Source organism: Anoplopoma fimbria, chromosome 10 (assembly GCF_027596085.1).
Source record: "Anoplopoma fimbria isolate UVic2021 breed Golden Eagle Sablefish chromosome 10, Afim_UVic_2022, whole genome shotgun sequence".
Taxonomy (NCBI): Eukaryota; Metazoa; Chordata; class Actinopteri; order Perciformes; family Anoplopomatidae; genus Anoplopoma; species Anoplopoma fimbria.
Window position 1 is genome coordinate 8187782 of NC_072458.1, and position 15240 is coordinate 8203021.

General features: G+C 41.5%; 2 protein-coding genes across 5 annotated transcripts; one reads left to right on the forward strand and one right to left on the reverse strand.

Annotated features, from left to right (window-relative positions):
* Positions 1 to 615: 615 nt before the first annotated feature.
* On the reverse strand, positions 616 to 10188 carry pbxip1a (pre-B-cell leukemia homeobox interacting protein 1a). Of its 4 annotated transcripts, none has more exons than XM_054605952.1 (11): positions 10093 to 10188; positions 9164 to 9291; positions 8533 to 8617; positions 8362 to 8417; positions 7008 to 7665; positions 5220 to 5453; positions 4875 to 4898; positions 4432 to 4475; positions 4188 to 4283; positions 3858 to 4038; positions 616 to 3639 (listed from the first exon to the last, which is right to left on the reverse strand). In XM_054605952.1, the coding sequence occupies exons 2-11, from the start codon at positions 9233 to 9235 to the stop codon at positions 2600 to 2602; spliced, it is 2490 nt and encodes an 829-aa protein (XP_054461927.1). In that variant the 5' UTR covers positions 9236 to 9291; positions 10093 to 10188; the 3' UTR covers positions 616 to 2599. The 4 variants fall into 4 exon arrangements, with proteins under 4 accessions (XP_054461927.1, XP_054461926.1, XP_054461928.1 ...); XM_054605951.1 differs by having other exon boundaries at positions 10088 to 10188; XM_054605953.1 differs by lacking the exon at positions 10093 to 10188 and adding an exon at positions 9850 to 9979.
* Positions 10189 to 11659: 1471 nt separating this feature from the next.
* LOC129097312 (cyclin-dependent kinases regulatory subunit 1) lies at positions 11660 to 14832 on the forward strand. The gene is made up of 4 exons (XM_054606128.1): positions 11660 to 11773; positions 12017 to 12084; positions 12267 to 12394; positions 13112 to 14832. Exons 2-4 carry the CDS (start codon positions 12026 to 12028, stop codon positions 13159 to 13161), a joined length of 237 nt encoding a protein of 78 aa, XP_054462103.1. The 5' UTR covers positions 11660 to 11773; positions 12017 to 12025; the 3' UTR covers positions 13162 to 14832.
* The last annotated feature ends 408 nt before the right edge of the window (positions 14833 to 15240 follow it).

Sequence of the window (15240 nt, forward strand, 5' to 3'; positions counted from 1 at the left end):
CAGAGCAAGGATCTCTGTCAGGCCGTTTTAATCAAGTGATTGAATCATGCCTGCCTCAGCAGTTATTAGTTTATACAAAACATGACTGAAATAAAACGGCATTCAGGACAACACGTTTGTCTCATGTGTAACCCTTTCCAATTACAGCAGTCAATGTGTGTGGAAAAGAAAGATATGTTTACTTTGATTTTATAGTATTTTAAGGACGATGGTGGATGTTGGTTTAAAAGTTCACTGAGTTTTTAGCAAAGTGTTTGTGTGTTTTAGCTTTCTCAGTGTTGTTACCTTGATATAGAACTCCTGGAGATAAAAAACTACAAAACCCAACCGAAACGCTTGTATGGCAACTTGTAGAATGCGAGGAATGAGCATCTCTCTGTGCAGCTTCACAGTGACTGATTGTTCTCAATCCGTGCTTACATTCTCGCTCATCAGCATATCAGGTTAGTGACTCACCGGTAGGTTCATGTATCACGTACAGGCTGAGAGAGAGTATTTAATCTAGATGTAAATATTTTAGCTCGGCATCATAGCTGCGATAAAAGATGCCTGTCATGCCAACACTTCCACTTCCTGTGAGAGAGAGTCAGACAGCAAGTCACACATGGCTGGGTATCATTGTACATTTTTATTCTGTGATATTGTTTTCATTGTCTCCATGTAACAAATGAATCAACTGAAGTGTTTCAATAAAGACGAACTTCACACATTTAATGTTGAAAAATGTATTGAACTGAACACTGACTTCCTTAAAGAGGACATAACTTGATGAATGAAATAAAAAAATTATCCAAGTTTTTCTATACATTTGACCAAGGATCAATTTCATGCACATCTGAGCCAGCTAGCATTAAGCAAGTCCTACTGTTGTCCCATGAAGACAGAAATACTCCTCAAATAATGATTAAACGTTCATAAATGTGATTCGTTTAATGATTCATATGTTGAAATTGAGCCTTCTTCCAATAGCTTTGGTCTACAAAAAGTTCAAAATAAAATTGTTCAACACTTTATGTGTAAACCCTGTGACATTCAATCTCTGTCCTATAAACAGCAGTACAATTGTAAGCTGCGTAAACTTGCTTTCTTCTTTATCTTGCAGAAGCAAATGAAATCCTAGACCTCTAAGATATTCATAATAATAATAATAATAATAATAAAGGCACATAAGCAGTAGCTGGCCAACTAAATTTCTAAAAACAAACTGAAAAACGTCACCATTTCCACATTCAACGTGTATGGCCTGGGTCAAAGTCTCGTTAGAAAGAGGGAAAAGAGTTGCAGTGTACTGACAAAATAAATAAACATGAAACGCTCCAAAAGCTCAAAAAAGAGAACCAACAATCACAATCTGTCGACTTTAACTTCACATACACCTAAAGAGGAAACACTTCATGATCGATTGGGACTAGAATAAAATACTAAAGCCAAAGAAAGAATAAGTCAAAGAACTAGCCAACACTGGGGAAGGGTTTTTGCCAAACTTAATGGACTTTGCTTTGTGTCTTTTTCTACCTTTTGCCTGGCTCATTCAACTTACAATTGTAAAGTGTCAGTTAACATCAACTTGCTGACAAAGTAAAAGGAAAAAGGAGTTTTTCTTTTTCTTTTGCTCTGGGATACTTAGTATATGCAGATCATGTGTTGGAGGTCCCCATGTCTACATTAGAACAAATATTGAAGATAACTAATGGTCTTAAAAAAAAAAGAAAAACACAACAGAGAAAAAAGAACTTTGCTGTAAATGTGAATGTCTTTGAAAAGTGCTAAAGTGGTTTAGCAGTCCTAGATTTAGCAACTACGGCTATCACTTTGTCCTATTGCTTTTTCTTTTTTAGCAGCTCCGACGTTGCACAAACCGGTTCCTGGTTGTTTTCGCACATCTGCTGTCAACTGACAGTTGGGAGTCGGGGGGGTTGTAGAGACTGTCACATCTAGATGCAAAATGCTCAGGGCTCTCCAACAGCAGTCTGTCTGTGTTTGCCCAAAACGACTAAAGAGCTGCTGGAGCAAAACTGGTCCGACCTGATCTGATTCTTATCTCTGAAAGAACCGGGATCTTATCCTCTGGGATTGGACTTCAGGGACATGGTATCTGCAGAAAAAAAATTCTCAGCATTTGTTTTAACCTGCTCAGAGTAGCGGTAGGTTGATTTCACACAGTCAAATAGATATAACCATTGCTGAATTATTTCTACAAATACCATCTCCTTTAAGCCCCGTTTCCTTCTGTGTGAGTTCATTTTATCAGTCTCAGTTTACATGGCGAACTGCAACATGCACTACTTATTGAGAAAACACTATACAGCAGAGGAAAAATCCACACAACACATTACTGAAGGACTTCGCATTAGGAGGCATGACCTGACAGAGGTAGGTAACGACAGCGAAGTCCAAAATGACACAGTACAAGTCTAGCTTATAATTACAGACTCAGAGGGACACGTTTATGAGAGGCACGACCACTCTGTGCCAGAAGCTACTACAATTACAGCTCTGAAGAGGAGAATATAGGCAAGAAATGTCATATAAAAACACCACTTGTGCTGTATCTTAGTGTTTCTTTCTTATTTCACTCCTTTTCCCCCTCGATGTCCCTTTAAACTGCGGCTGCAAACTTCCACAGGGCTTCTCGTTCAAACTCCTCCATCTCCTTCTCCAGGGAGTCGTCGCCCTTGTGCGCGCCTTCCTCCAAAACGTCCACCATGTCCTCCAGAATGTCCGCCACGTCCTCGGCGAAGTCGCTGAAAAGGACCCTGTCGTGGATGAAACCCCCGTCCTCGAAGAACTCTGCCGTCAGCTTCCTGATCTTGTCTTTGCTCTCGGACGAGGATCCCTCGAGCTTGCTCAGGTAGCCCTCCAGCAGCTCCTCAAACTCGGGCAGCTCCACCGGGTAGAGCCCCTCTTTGCCGGCGCAGTCATCCACGGAGGTGCAGCCCAGCTGGGGTCGGACGTTGCGTCTGAGCTTCTGCTCTTGGTCCCTCCAGAAGTCGTTGTGTTTGTACTGATGAGGCTGACGGGGCTGCTGGTGCTGATGCTGGTGCTGATGGTGGTCGTGGGAGTTCTTACCGGGCCGGCTGTGCCACGGTTTCTCCTTCCTCCTCTCCTCTCTGTCCGTTCTGCGCTCGTCCTTCTTCCTCTCCCACTCGTCCTGGTGTTTCCTCCACGCCTCTTTGTGAGAGTTTGACTTCTGAGACTTCCACTCCTTCTCTTTCTTCTCCTCTTTGTCTCTCCGTCCTCCCTCTTTGCCGTTCTTCCATTCCTTCTCCCCTCTCCACTCTCTCTTCTCCTCTTTCTTCCAGTGGTCCCGCTCATTGTTTTTGCCCTTGTTCCCTTTCCATTTGGGCTCCTGTGGCTTCTTCTTACCCCACCTCTCAACTTGTTCAGAGAGCTTCTTCTGGATCTCCTCCAAACTATCCCTCACGCGTCTCCTGTCGCCTCCATCTTTCTTCATCCCTTGCAGTCTCTTCTTGCTCTCCTCCAGAAGAACTTTCTGCCTCTGGAGTTCTTCCTTCAGCCTTCCTCCATCATTTTTGTCCTTCGTCCTTTCAGGTGCAGCAGCTTTCTCGTTACTCTGACCGGCTTTGTCGCCCGGCTGAGGGGCAGAGCTTGGGGTAGCCGGGGGCATTTCTTGATCGGCTGTGAAGGATTCAAAATATCAAAGTTATAATGGGTTTGGTATTTAGTTACATTACATTAGAAAAGGTCAAAAGACCAGCACTCTACGGAATCCATTTTAAAACCATAATACCTATCTATATGCATTTCAATTAATAATTACTGAAACCAAACTGCAACAGCACAGATTTCATTTATTATGAAACAATCTGATTCCCTTCATGTTCCTCCCATCCTACCTGAAAGCTGGCTGAGTTCGGTCACCCTGGACCTCAGACTCTCCAGCTCTTTCTTCAGCTCAGGCAGAGATAACAGCTCCTTCTTCAGCTTGACATTTTCTTTTTCCAGATCTGCTTTACCCTTTTCATCACCGCTCGCTGCTACGCCCTTCAGCGCAGAGTCGAGTTCTTCCTTCTGAGACTAAGGAATTCCAAATGCAGACAAGAATCCCAGTCAAAGCCAGATTGTGCACATCTTGGGACAATAATCCATAATGTTTGTAGAAAACATGATGTGTTTATAACATCATGAAAGGGCATCATTAGCATAAGTATAACTGGTATACTGACCTGCAGTTGAGCCTCTAGCTGAGCGATTTGCTGGTTTTCCTGTGTCAGTTTATCCAATAGATCTTTCATATCCTGTGGATCACTGCTGAGCCAGTCCTGGGTCGGAAATCATTGGCAAATGAATAAAACACATATTTTGAAATAATCCTATCTTTATAGCGCGTGCCTTTTAAGTTTTCTTAAATACTACAGTGTAGAAAGAAAAACCTGAGATTGAGTCAAGTGAGAGAAGGCAGGAACAGACCTGGTTTTGTTCTCCATCACTGAGTTCAGAGGCGTCAAAGTCTCCTGTCAGATAAGAAAACAACACATTATTTACACAAGTCCTACAACAGGGACTCTTATTGACACACAGCTGACAAGCTGTCTTACAACTGCAACAGATGTTGTGAAGTGCACTCTATGAGCAAAGGCACTAACTGTACACAGAAACGATTCATTTAACAAAAAAACAATGTGAGATATTTAGCCTAACCAAGCAAATTGCCAGGAGTTTCGCCTCAACTGAAGCACTGTAAACTGTAAACATCCAGTGAGTCCTTCAAAACTGTGATGAGGAGTATTATTGTGCAATTCAGAACGCGTGTTATTTGCCATTTTGTGCTGCCACTGCATGAAGTGTCAGGCCAGATAAGTGCTTGGACAAGCAATTGAGCGTTAGCCAGCTAGTCTTAATACTGGACCTACCATTATCCAGGTCAGAGAGGAAACCTGTTGACATAGTACAGCTTAGTCAACAAGATCTAAAAATAGACATCCAACTACTGCAGACAGCTGCCAATAATTGTTATTATGCAATTCGTAAATACTGGCAATGTTGCATTAGTAAGTGTGTATATATGTTTTTTGACAATATTTACAATAAACCTCTGATGTAACAGGTGCAAACAGGGCCACAGTTCCTAATATATGCAGATTTATTAGGTAGTAAATATCATAAGCAAATGGGCAACCAGTGGTGCCTCCTACTGTACTGGATTATGAAAAGCAGAAGCAGGCCAGCAGGCTCAGTGATGTGCTAGAGGAACTCACCTGAGAGGAAGAGGGAACCTAAGAAGAGCAGGATCAGAGAACCCACAATGCATTTGTTCAAAGAGAGCCATGGTTTTTCCTCCTTCTTCTCTGCCAGCTTGAACTCCACTTCCTCTTCGTCGTCTTCCTCATCGGATGTTCTGGGCCTTGGAGACTCGAAGGAAGGGGCATTCCTCCTCCTCAGTCCATCGTCAAAGCTGCCCGTGTCGCCCGAATCAAAACTGCAGGATGGTTCTACAGGAGGGAGAACAAATGAGAGAAAAAATGACATACCGAATATGACACACTAATGGAAACACAGCAGAGGGCCGTCACATTTTTTTATGTAATCTTGAGAAAGATGATGGCACAGAGCCTAAAGCTAAACCACATGTAGTCAAATGTGGCCCGGAGTCACTTTAACAAATCATCTCAACATCTGTGGCTATAAAAGTGTCAGAACCAAAGTGGTAATTATCTCTTGGCAGACTGCCTCGCACCAAATACCAAAACATAAGTGAACACACCAACTGTATAACATCGCGGTGTGTAAACATTTTGTAAAAAAAAGTCGGGGCTGCTCGTGGAAATGGATGACATTTTCTCTCTAAATTACAACAGCAGTAATTTCATGCATGGGGGTTTCTTCATTTTCTCAGCGGGGTTGACGTCTCCCCGTCATACTGATGAATCAGTTTCCAAATGCTAGCCTGACACAAATAAGACACGTTAACCCAATCTTCTCCAAAAGGACTTTCATTTTCAGTTTCTACTGACTGCTGCTAATTGCAAAGAACCACCAACCACTTACTTTGCTCAAGGCTACGTTTCCAAGCCTCAAGATCCATGTGCTGTTGTTGGTTTATGGAGATATGACAAAGTGTAACTTTGTTTGGTCATAAGCCAATAAAGCATAATATAAACTGTAATGATAAAACAGGTCCTGATTTATTACATGATATCGAGGCCCTGTCTTGAAGAGGAGGCCTGTGTCAAAATATAGATTCAAGGCCTCCGATATTGTGCTTATATGGCGCATATTCTTAAATCAGTTTGTGTTTCAGCATATTGCCACACAGCATATCCGTGGCCGTGTGTTATTCCAGCAGAGAAAAGCTGTACACATTGCACAGAGAATGGGCGGAATGGGCCGATAGAGGGAGCCAAGCAACAGATCTTGCACTGGGGCCCCACAGCAGGTTATTCTGGCTAAATAAAGGTGACATAGTAATAAATAAATAAAAATCAACTCTACTTCAGCTTCTAACTGTGTTTTTGTTATATTGCATGTTCTTGTTCCACTAAAGTCTTCCTAATAATAATAATAATAATAATAATAATAATAACAACAATAATGTATTTTTGTTGTCATTTTGCTTTTGTCCAGGTAGTGGCAAAGTATGAGGATGGTGATATCAGCTTGTCCAACACTTTGGATCAGGCTAGCAAGACATAACAGCTTCTGGCCAAACTGCCATGGGTGTACAGTGTAATAAACAAAGCTGTCTGTAGGGGCAGCTAACAGAGGGTAGAGACATTTTGTCTTTTTAAATAACGTATTCATACATTTAGGAGGAATCAGTGAGAATGTAACTTGTAATCTATTAGTTCCAAGTGGTTCCCAACCCTTTTTTTGCTTAAAATAATTGTATTTTCTGTCTCTAATTGTTTCAATTGAAGCATTTTTTAAGGATGATACTGATGGACTACCTCTATAATCACTACTTCAAAATAAAGGTCACTCTAGCTCCACTGCCTGATCTGTCATGCATACATCATCATAAATATTCCTGTAGATTGATACCGTACCTTTCACTTCTTCTTCTTCTTCTTCTCTCTCATATTGGGTCACTGTCTCAGACAGCTTCATCTCCTCCTTTTCCACAGCCGCCTCCTCGTCTTCCTCTGCCCCTGCCTCTTCCTCTTCCTCTGCCTCCGCTGAACCAACAGTCTCTGGTGCAGGACTATCGATAATGTGGCTCTCTGTCACTAGGCTCTCTGGGACCTGGCTTGGTGGCTCTGTACTCTCTGGTACGAAGCTGACATCAGCATCGACATGAGAGGGAGGATCGAAGGCTGTGATGGTCTCTGTGGGGATGTTGACCTCAGGTTCAGCAGTGAAGACAGGACTCGGCTCAAAATCGGTAGACGCGTCAAGTACTTGTTCTGTGGCGGCCTGGATCTCAGTCAAAGGAGGAGTGGAGCAGGACTCCTCGGGCTCAGCTGTCAGGAGTTCAGCAGCAGGAATATCAAGCGGGTCCCTCGAATCAATGTTGGTGACAAAGGGTGTGGCTCCGAGGTGCTCATTGTCACTCGGGGAGCTGGTTACGATGTCATGGATGACTGGGGGCTGACTCTCCAGGTCCAGGTCTGGAAGATCGAGGAGGTTGGGTGGGAGGGGACTCATCCCGGTTGGACTAGGTGGGACGGGACCCTCACTGGACTCTGGAGAGGTCTCTTGACACACCTAGAAATTAAGGCAGTAAGGACAGGAATTTGAATACTTTGATATCATCTTTTTTGGGACCTTTATTGCAATCAAGGTGCTGTGATTTAGTTTTTTAGCGCATCCATTTTCCCTCAGTGTGTATTGTCTACAGTACTTCTCTATCATTTAATGACTTCCTGTGTTGCCCAGAGTGACTTTTTCAGGAGAACAGGTCTCTACTTCTCAAATGATATTGAGCTTAGGCATTGGCAGAGTAAAACTGAGGCAGTTATTCAGTCACAAAACACATCGCATTCTACTGAGGCTACTTTCAGTGCATCGCCACAGCTCATATGACACATTTCACCCGTTGTGGTTCTTAAACATGAGTACAAAGAGCTAATTGTTGAAGGAGCTTATTGATCTGAGGAACTGGCAACTAAGTTGGGTTATATAAGTTGATGTTACAGATCTGAAAAGTGTTCTGTCAACCTTGTCTACCCCTATGCTGGAAATGAATATCGTAACATTGTCTGTGTTTGGGCCGTGGTAAGTACAGTCATACTGTATGTAAGTACTACAAGTAAAAAACACAATATCAAAAAAAGAAACACAATAAAACATTACCAGTAACTGGCTGTAACAATGTTAATATAATGTCGATACATTTTGATGTTGTTTAATGGTCTAAATTATGACTTGACTGGTTTATTGCATAGTTCATTGTGTACCAACCTGATGGCCTTCTTCAGACAGGACAGTTTCTATTGGAATTTCGCTTGCAGCAGCTCCTGAAACAACATTCACACCATGTCAAAACTAAAAATATCAAACCAAAGAATAGGCTTAAAAGCAACCTTATGTCACGACCCTAGCCGGTAGCCAGAGTTCTTGACTCGTCAATACCTGTCACATCCTCAGAGAGACTCGGGACGTCACCCAGGCTCTCAGTGCCGTCATCTACTGGCCCGACATTCTCAACAGCAGCCTCCTGTGGAGCCAGAAGATCCAGGGATATCAAGCTTCCCTACAAACATTTACATTAACACCTATACTTCTCTCGCTGTTAACACTGCCCTTGACATTTACAGCAAGTGCATGTACATGCACAGCATTATGCAATAAAATGCAACAGCAGCACATACTACATAATCCTATAATCCTCATAAAGGTACAAGTTATTGCAGGGATGTCTTATAAGATTAGTTTTTGTTTGACATGCAATTGAGTGTATTTTAATAGGCCTAACTGAAGAGGATCATCTGCTTATTACAATATAAATATGTTGTCCTTAATCTTAACACAAAAGACAAAGTCTTTGACAAAGAGCCACGCACAAATACTTGCATATTGAGTTAATAAAATACCTGTGCCACAAATTTATAATAATGGGAAACTTAGGTGTGCAAGTGCAGACATGCCATATTTTAAAACTTTAACTTGTATTCGTGAGCAATGAATAGAACTATCCTGCAAATGATATCCAGGCAGTCAGAGCTTCACGTTTCAGTTTCCCTGAGCTGGTTCTCAGTCATACCTCGGGGGAGAGGAGGGTCCAGCTGTTGGTTGAGGAGCCACTGCTGCCTGTGCTGCTGCTGTTGTCAGACATCGCCCTCTTCAGGCTCAATTTGGCACAGCACGGTGCAGACTCAGCTTTATGGTTTTCTGCAGACGACGACAGAAACAACGTGAACATACATGATGCATTCACGACACATGCCTTGTGGGAATTAACATCATCCAGATGCAATAGTATGACTGTGTGTGTTGTTGTCGTTAGGCTAACACTTAAAATGATAAGTAAGCACAGTTAAGGACATGAAAATACACACAAAATGACAAATTGTGTCTCGTTGTCTGTCATATTTTGATGGTGAGCATGCAAACTGTAGTCTAAGAGGATATAAATATGCAATAACGTTGGAGTTTGGGACCTGATACACCGCACACACGGGATAAAGACCAGCCTGTCGTTGATACAAGTTATGTAACGGTGTGTTGGCATCCATAATATACTGCTGCGCAGTTTAAAAAAGGGTTCAGTCAGAAGAAATAGGAATCTCCTGATTGTTTTCATCACGGCTGCTATTTCCAGCCAACCATTCATTCAGATCCAGCTATGCAGTCAATCCGTGAGTCTGTTAAATTACCAAAAATGGTCAAATCCCAGCCGAGAGCAGCTCATTGTTCCAGACAGCCGTATATACAACGGTTAATACTCACGTGTCGACAACACTATGTGCTCTTAGCTTCTGTTTAGCACGTATGGGAAACACAATAAAGGGGCTATAGTTGTTGTAGCAACCCAATTCAGGCTTCACACATAATGGTAAACAAAGGAGGGTAGGCTGAATATTCCCACTCCCACTCTTCCGCGTTCTCACAGGCCCTGCTGTTCGCGAGCGCTTCACACACCTGCTCGAGTGTACCGCATTAAACACAAAGAAGACGTTTGATTTACCCAACTTGTTTACACCTCAGTCGCTCGCTGTTTTTTTTCCCCTTCAAAACGTTTTGTTTTTTAAGTATGAACAACGCTCCTCTCTTCCCCTGAACTTGGGAACTTTGGGAATTCCAAGCTGCGTCACGTCGCCCAAAGCTCCTCTGGTCCAATAGAATTTCAGCAGAGGCCGCGGAGCTCCCGCCCCTGAACCACGGCTGGACCAATCAGAGAGAAGTGTGATGTCAGGGGGAAACGACGCACAGCCCAGCTTGATTGACGCCCGCAGGTGAAAGTGGCAGGTGATGAGCACAGATCCCTCCGCTGGTCTTTAATAATACAGCTTCATGTGTGAACCTAACCCTCAAGATGTATGCGTGTGCACATATATATATATACAGACGGGAGAGGCTACCGGGACCAGCCGCACACTGACACGTCTGCAGAGTTATTTTTGAACTGCGGTACTTACCAGGGTGGACAACCCCTCTACTCCGATTGCTCCAGCTTAGCCATCGATTTCATCATCTTGCTCCCGTTTTCTCTAAAATTAGAGTATGTACACTGCTTTGTCTCTGAGGACACATTTTAACACTTCTGCAAATCTGAAATCAGAACCCACACAAACACACACCATTAGAGATAACTGGAATCTGTGCTTCCAGATAGATTTTTTTTACATGTAGATTGCAGTGGTGAAAGAAGGACTTAAATCCTTTACTTAAGTTAAACAACTGTCACAATACCACATTGTAACACTACCCCTAAATGAAAGTAAAAATGAAAGCATGGCCTCTAATTATATTATATAGTATTGTCTTATTATGATGCATTGATGTGTTGGCAAAATTTTCCATAGTTGTCTGTAGCTAGCTCATTAGTGACATGACATTATTAGATGTTTTAATTCCTTTTGATGCCATTACACTGTCACAGACTGTCAGCATTTTATTTTACTTTATGAGTTATTTTAGAAATATGCTTTTAGATAGTTAATGAGAAATTCATGTTTCCAAAGGATAAAATGATATATACGCTAATATGCAACAGATTTATATTTATATCTGTTTGGAATTAGGCTTTTGTGAATAGACACAACGATTATGGCAAAAATAATTAAAACATTTAATCAATAGAATTATACATTTATATTTTGTGATTTTATTTTAAAATGGAGGTCATTCATCTGAAAGTCTAACAGTAGCTGCTCTGAAAAACGTCACCCTTTCTGTCTCTTTGCTTAATATATGAATCGGTGTCATGGATGAAGGCTAAGAGAGTTAGAACTATGAATGGAGATGTCTTATAATACATGCATAGTCAAAAAAAGACTAAATGTCCACATGATAATACAGTAAAATGAGTCACTGGTTATGCATGAGACAAAAGTATGTCATGTTTATATTCGGGTTGCATACTTTCGTGAAGTTATATGTTCCAGGTTTTTTGTCTACTATATTGACCAATTAGAAGACCTCGTATCGATTACGGACATTTCCTGCGACATATGGAACGGACCAATGGCGAGAGAGCTGGCCCGACGGATTGACCAATGGGATTAGAGGACGTCTATTTGAATGGTGAAAAGCGGGCTAGCAAACATTCGAGAGGGAAACAAAGAGGGAAGAACATCCTGCAACTGTTGGACGTAAAGAAACCTGGAGTAATTAGCTTTTTCTAATCAGGATACTTTGGCAATCATATAAGGTAAATTTGAAGCACCATTCATTGCGTCACAATTTAGTAGAAACTAGTTTTGGCGTTGACGTAACTTGTTAGAGATATCGCTTGTTCTCGGCTAACTTGGGCGACGTTAGCTTGACTGTTAGCCACACTCGCTTAGCGCTGCGAGCTAAAACTGGCTGTCACGTTGTCCACATAATACTTTGTCTGATTTGACTTGTTTTTTTGATTCTGGATGTCGACTAATGTTCATAATCTTTCCAACAGGGCTCCGTCATGTCTCACAAACAGATCTACTACTCTGATAAATATGACGATGAAAAATACGAGTACAGGTATGTGCGACTCCTGTTTATCCAGCTTCACTTAGACTTTTTCAGCTTGTCAACGTTGTTTTATAACTATTTTAGCGAGGTGACACTGTACACAAACTGTCACCAGTTACACAACATGCTACGTCGGTCATTTTGATCTGATGCATTCATCTTTTGTTATTATCCGTCCTTGTTTTCTAAAGGCATGTAATGCTACCCAAAGACATTGCAAAGCGTGTACCCAAGACCCATTTGATGTCGGAGACCGAGTGGAGGAACCTGGGGGTCCAGCAGAGCCAAGGATGGGTGCATTACATGATCCACCAGCCAGGTATTTTATCATGTCATTACTAATTATTAACAAGCAGCTACAAGGCTTTGGTTGTGATCAAGTGTGAAAACAGGATTCCGATCTAGAGAACAATGTTGACATTCAACAAAGTATATGAAGTGTAGATGTTTGAGTACGTATGAAACAGCTTCTGTGCCTGGAAGTTGTTTGACTGCAGGGCATACTTGCTCTGAGTAACAGCTCTGTTTTACACTTGTCATGCGCTAAATCTGTATTTACGAAATTGGAACCACAAGTTGAAACCAACCGGACAGGAGACACGATGCTGGTTTATAATATGTTGGTAATTTGCATTTAACTGAACTTTTACCCCTGCCCTGTGTAGTTGATTAAAAGTTGAAGCCTCCGTTTCTTGTATTTTATTTGCCCTCTTTCCGTTGGCTGGTACTCCTACTGATAAGGGGATGAGCTCATCTTGATGTCTTTCAGGCCCAAAGATGATGGATGCAAAGTCTGTTGTAGTGGTCTTCTGTTAAAACGAGTCAAGTTACACCTGCTTTTGAAGAGGTTGTAAACTTTTCAACAGATTTGGTGACCACAACCATATGGACGTCGACTGTTTAACCCAACCACACCCTTTATTCAAGAATAATGGGAGTCACGAGAGTCATGTTTTCCCATAGAGAATCAGAGCTTCATAATAAGTATTGTTATCTCTGCTTTATATACCGTGTACTTTGTTTTTCCCTCCTCTAGAGCCACACATCTTGCTGTTCCGGCGCCCTCTTCCCTGTCAAAAGTCATAAAGGGAGACAAACTCTAAGTCCTTGGAAGATCAGTCCTACTTGCCACAGATCAACTCATCAAAACAGGAATCATGCTGTCAGATTACCAAACTCTTGTGTGGTAGGTGACTTGTGATTGGGGCTGATCACGTTGGACCTGGAGAAGTACTATGACATTTATGAACAGTGGTTGTGGAATGGAGTATGCCTTGAAGGGGGGAGAAAAAAAAATCACAATTCTCTTTGGGGAAAAGACTTCTTCATGTGATAACAGCGAAACGCCGTCAGCCAGAAAACCTTCATATCTGCTTACACGGTCTTTTTGACTCACACCTATCTGTCAGACTTGCTGAACTTGCTTGGATATTCCAGCTTTTTAGAACAATTGTTAAAAGATGTGGTGAGTGAAACTTGTTCAAACATTTGAGTGACTCTTACGGAGTGTTTTTCTGGGTCAGGCTCGGGTCACAAGCCAGACAGAATAGCTGGATCCTAAATGTAAGTTTGACTCTAAAACATCAAACTGCGGCTTTAAGTGACATGTTGCTGCTTGGTTTAATTGACACTGAAAATTGGCATTTAACCCTTTTTTTTGTCATGTGCATGAAAAGCCGCATAGATAAGAGTCACCAAGCAACTATTTTTGATCCGTTTTTCTTCCGTAAGAGCATATTATATTAGTTTTGCCCTACTTTTAAACAAATCCTTTGGATGTCAGAGCGACTGTACTAGTGAGCTGCTCAGTATTTATGAATGTGTTGCCCTTACTGAAATAAATGTAAACGTTTAAATCTTTACCCTGGCAGGTTTTAGGGTTAACCGCTACTGTCCCATTACACAGAGCCACTTGACACAAAATGAAAATGGATGTAAGAATAAGAGTGAGGGAGAAAGGCGGTTGATTGCAGACACCACCCAAAAAAGCTCTTATTAAAAAAAAGAAAACCTGAACCCTCGAATGGGACGATGGAAAGCCAATAGCATTTGTTTCAGATTTTGGTGTTGAATACTATTGCTGAAAGGCACTTCTTTTCACTGTCTTACTCGTTCTCAATACGTGCACCCACTCTGACATGTCTGTGTTTACCTTCTGTCTCTATTTACTTCCACATACTGAGCTGCTCTGCTGCCACTGAGGCTAAAACTTTGCCTTGAATAATTGTTCTTTGAACTTGTGCCTTGTTTGTAAGGTGTGCTTTTGTTCACTTCTCACTGAATTTGTTTTTATATTGTATAGCTCTATTCTACCCTCCAGAATTATTAAAAGAATGCAATCAAAGTGATGATGCATTTAATCTTTAAATGAAACAACTGATATGAAATGTGTTGGATGACATCCCTGTACCTTTTGTTGGGTAATCTGGAAAATAATACTAGATTAACACAGACAGCGTGTGGGATTGATAAAGCCCCATGTTGAGCTGTAACATTATGTCGCTGCATCAAAATGGAAATGTTTACTTAACAGTGTTTGCCAAGTTTTTACTCTAACACCTATTTGTCAGGACTAGCAAATTTACCAAAACTTTTTCTATAACTTGGTGTGTATCCCTTGATGTAGTGTGGTGCAAACACAAGTCCACCAGATAGCAGCTAAACTTCTTAACTGCACCCTTGCTCTTCACTGTTTCCTATCTGTCAACCTGTAAAATAAAAGGAAACTGCCACAAAAAAATTGCACATAGGAAATGTGACTTGCATGTTGGACTCACTGCATACTGCCTTATGTTCTTCCTCACAGCCTCTTTTCAAAAGGATCACACTAACAAAACCCTTCTCATGAGCTACGTGACATGATGCACTCACACATTATGGGTGCACTCCTGCTGTGCAGAGTTAATCACATAACATACAGCGGGTAAAATAAGTTGAATGCGTCACCATTTTTCTCAGTAAATATATTTCTAAAGGCGCTATTGACATGAAACTTTCATCAGATGTCGGTAATCCATACAAAGAAAACCAAACAAGTTCAGAAATTAAGTTACGTGTAATAAAATGAAATGACGCAGGGAAAAAGTATTGAACACGCTTACTGAAATTTATTTAATACTTGATTTTGGCCCATTCTTCCACACAAACAGTCTTCAAATCTTGAAG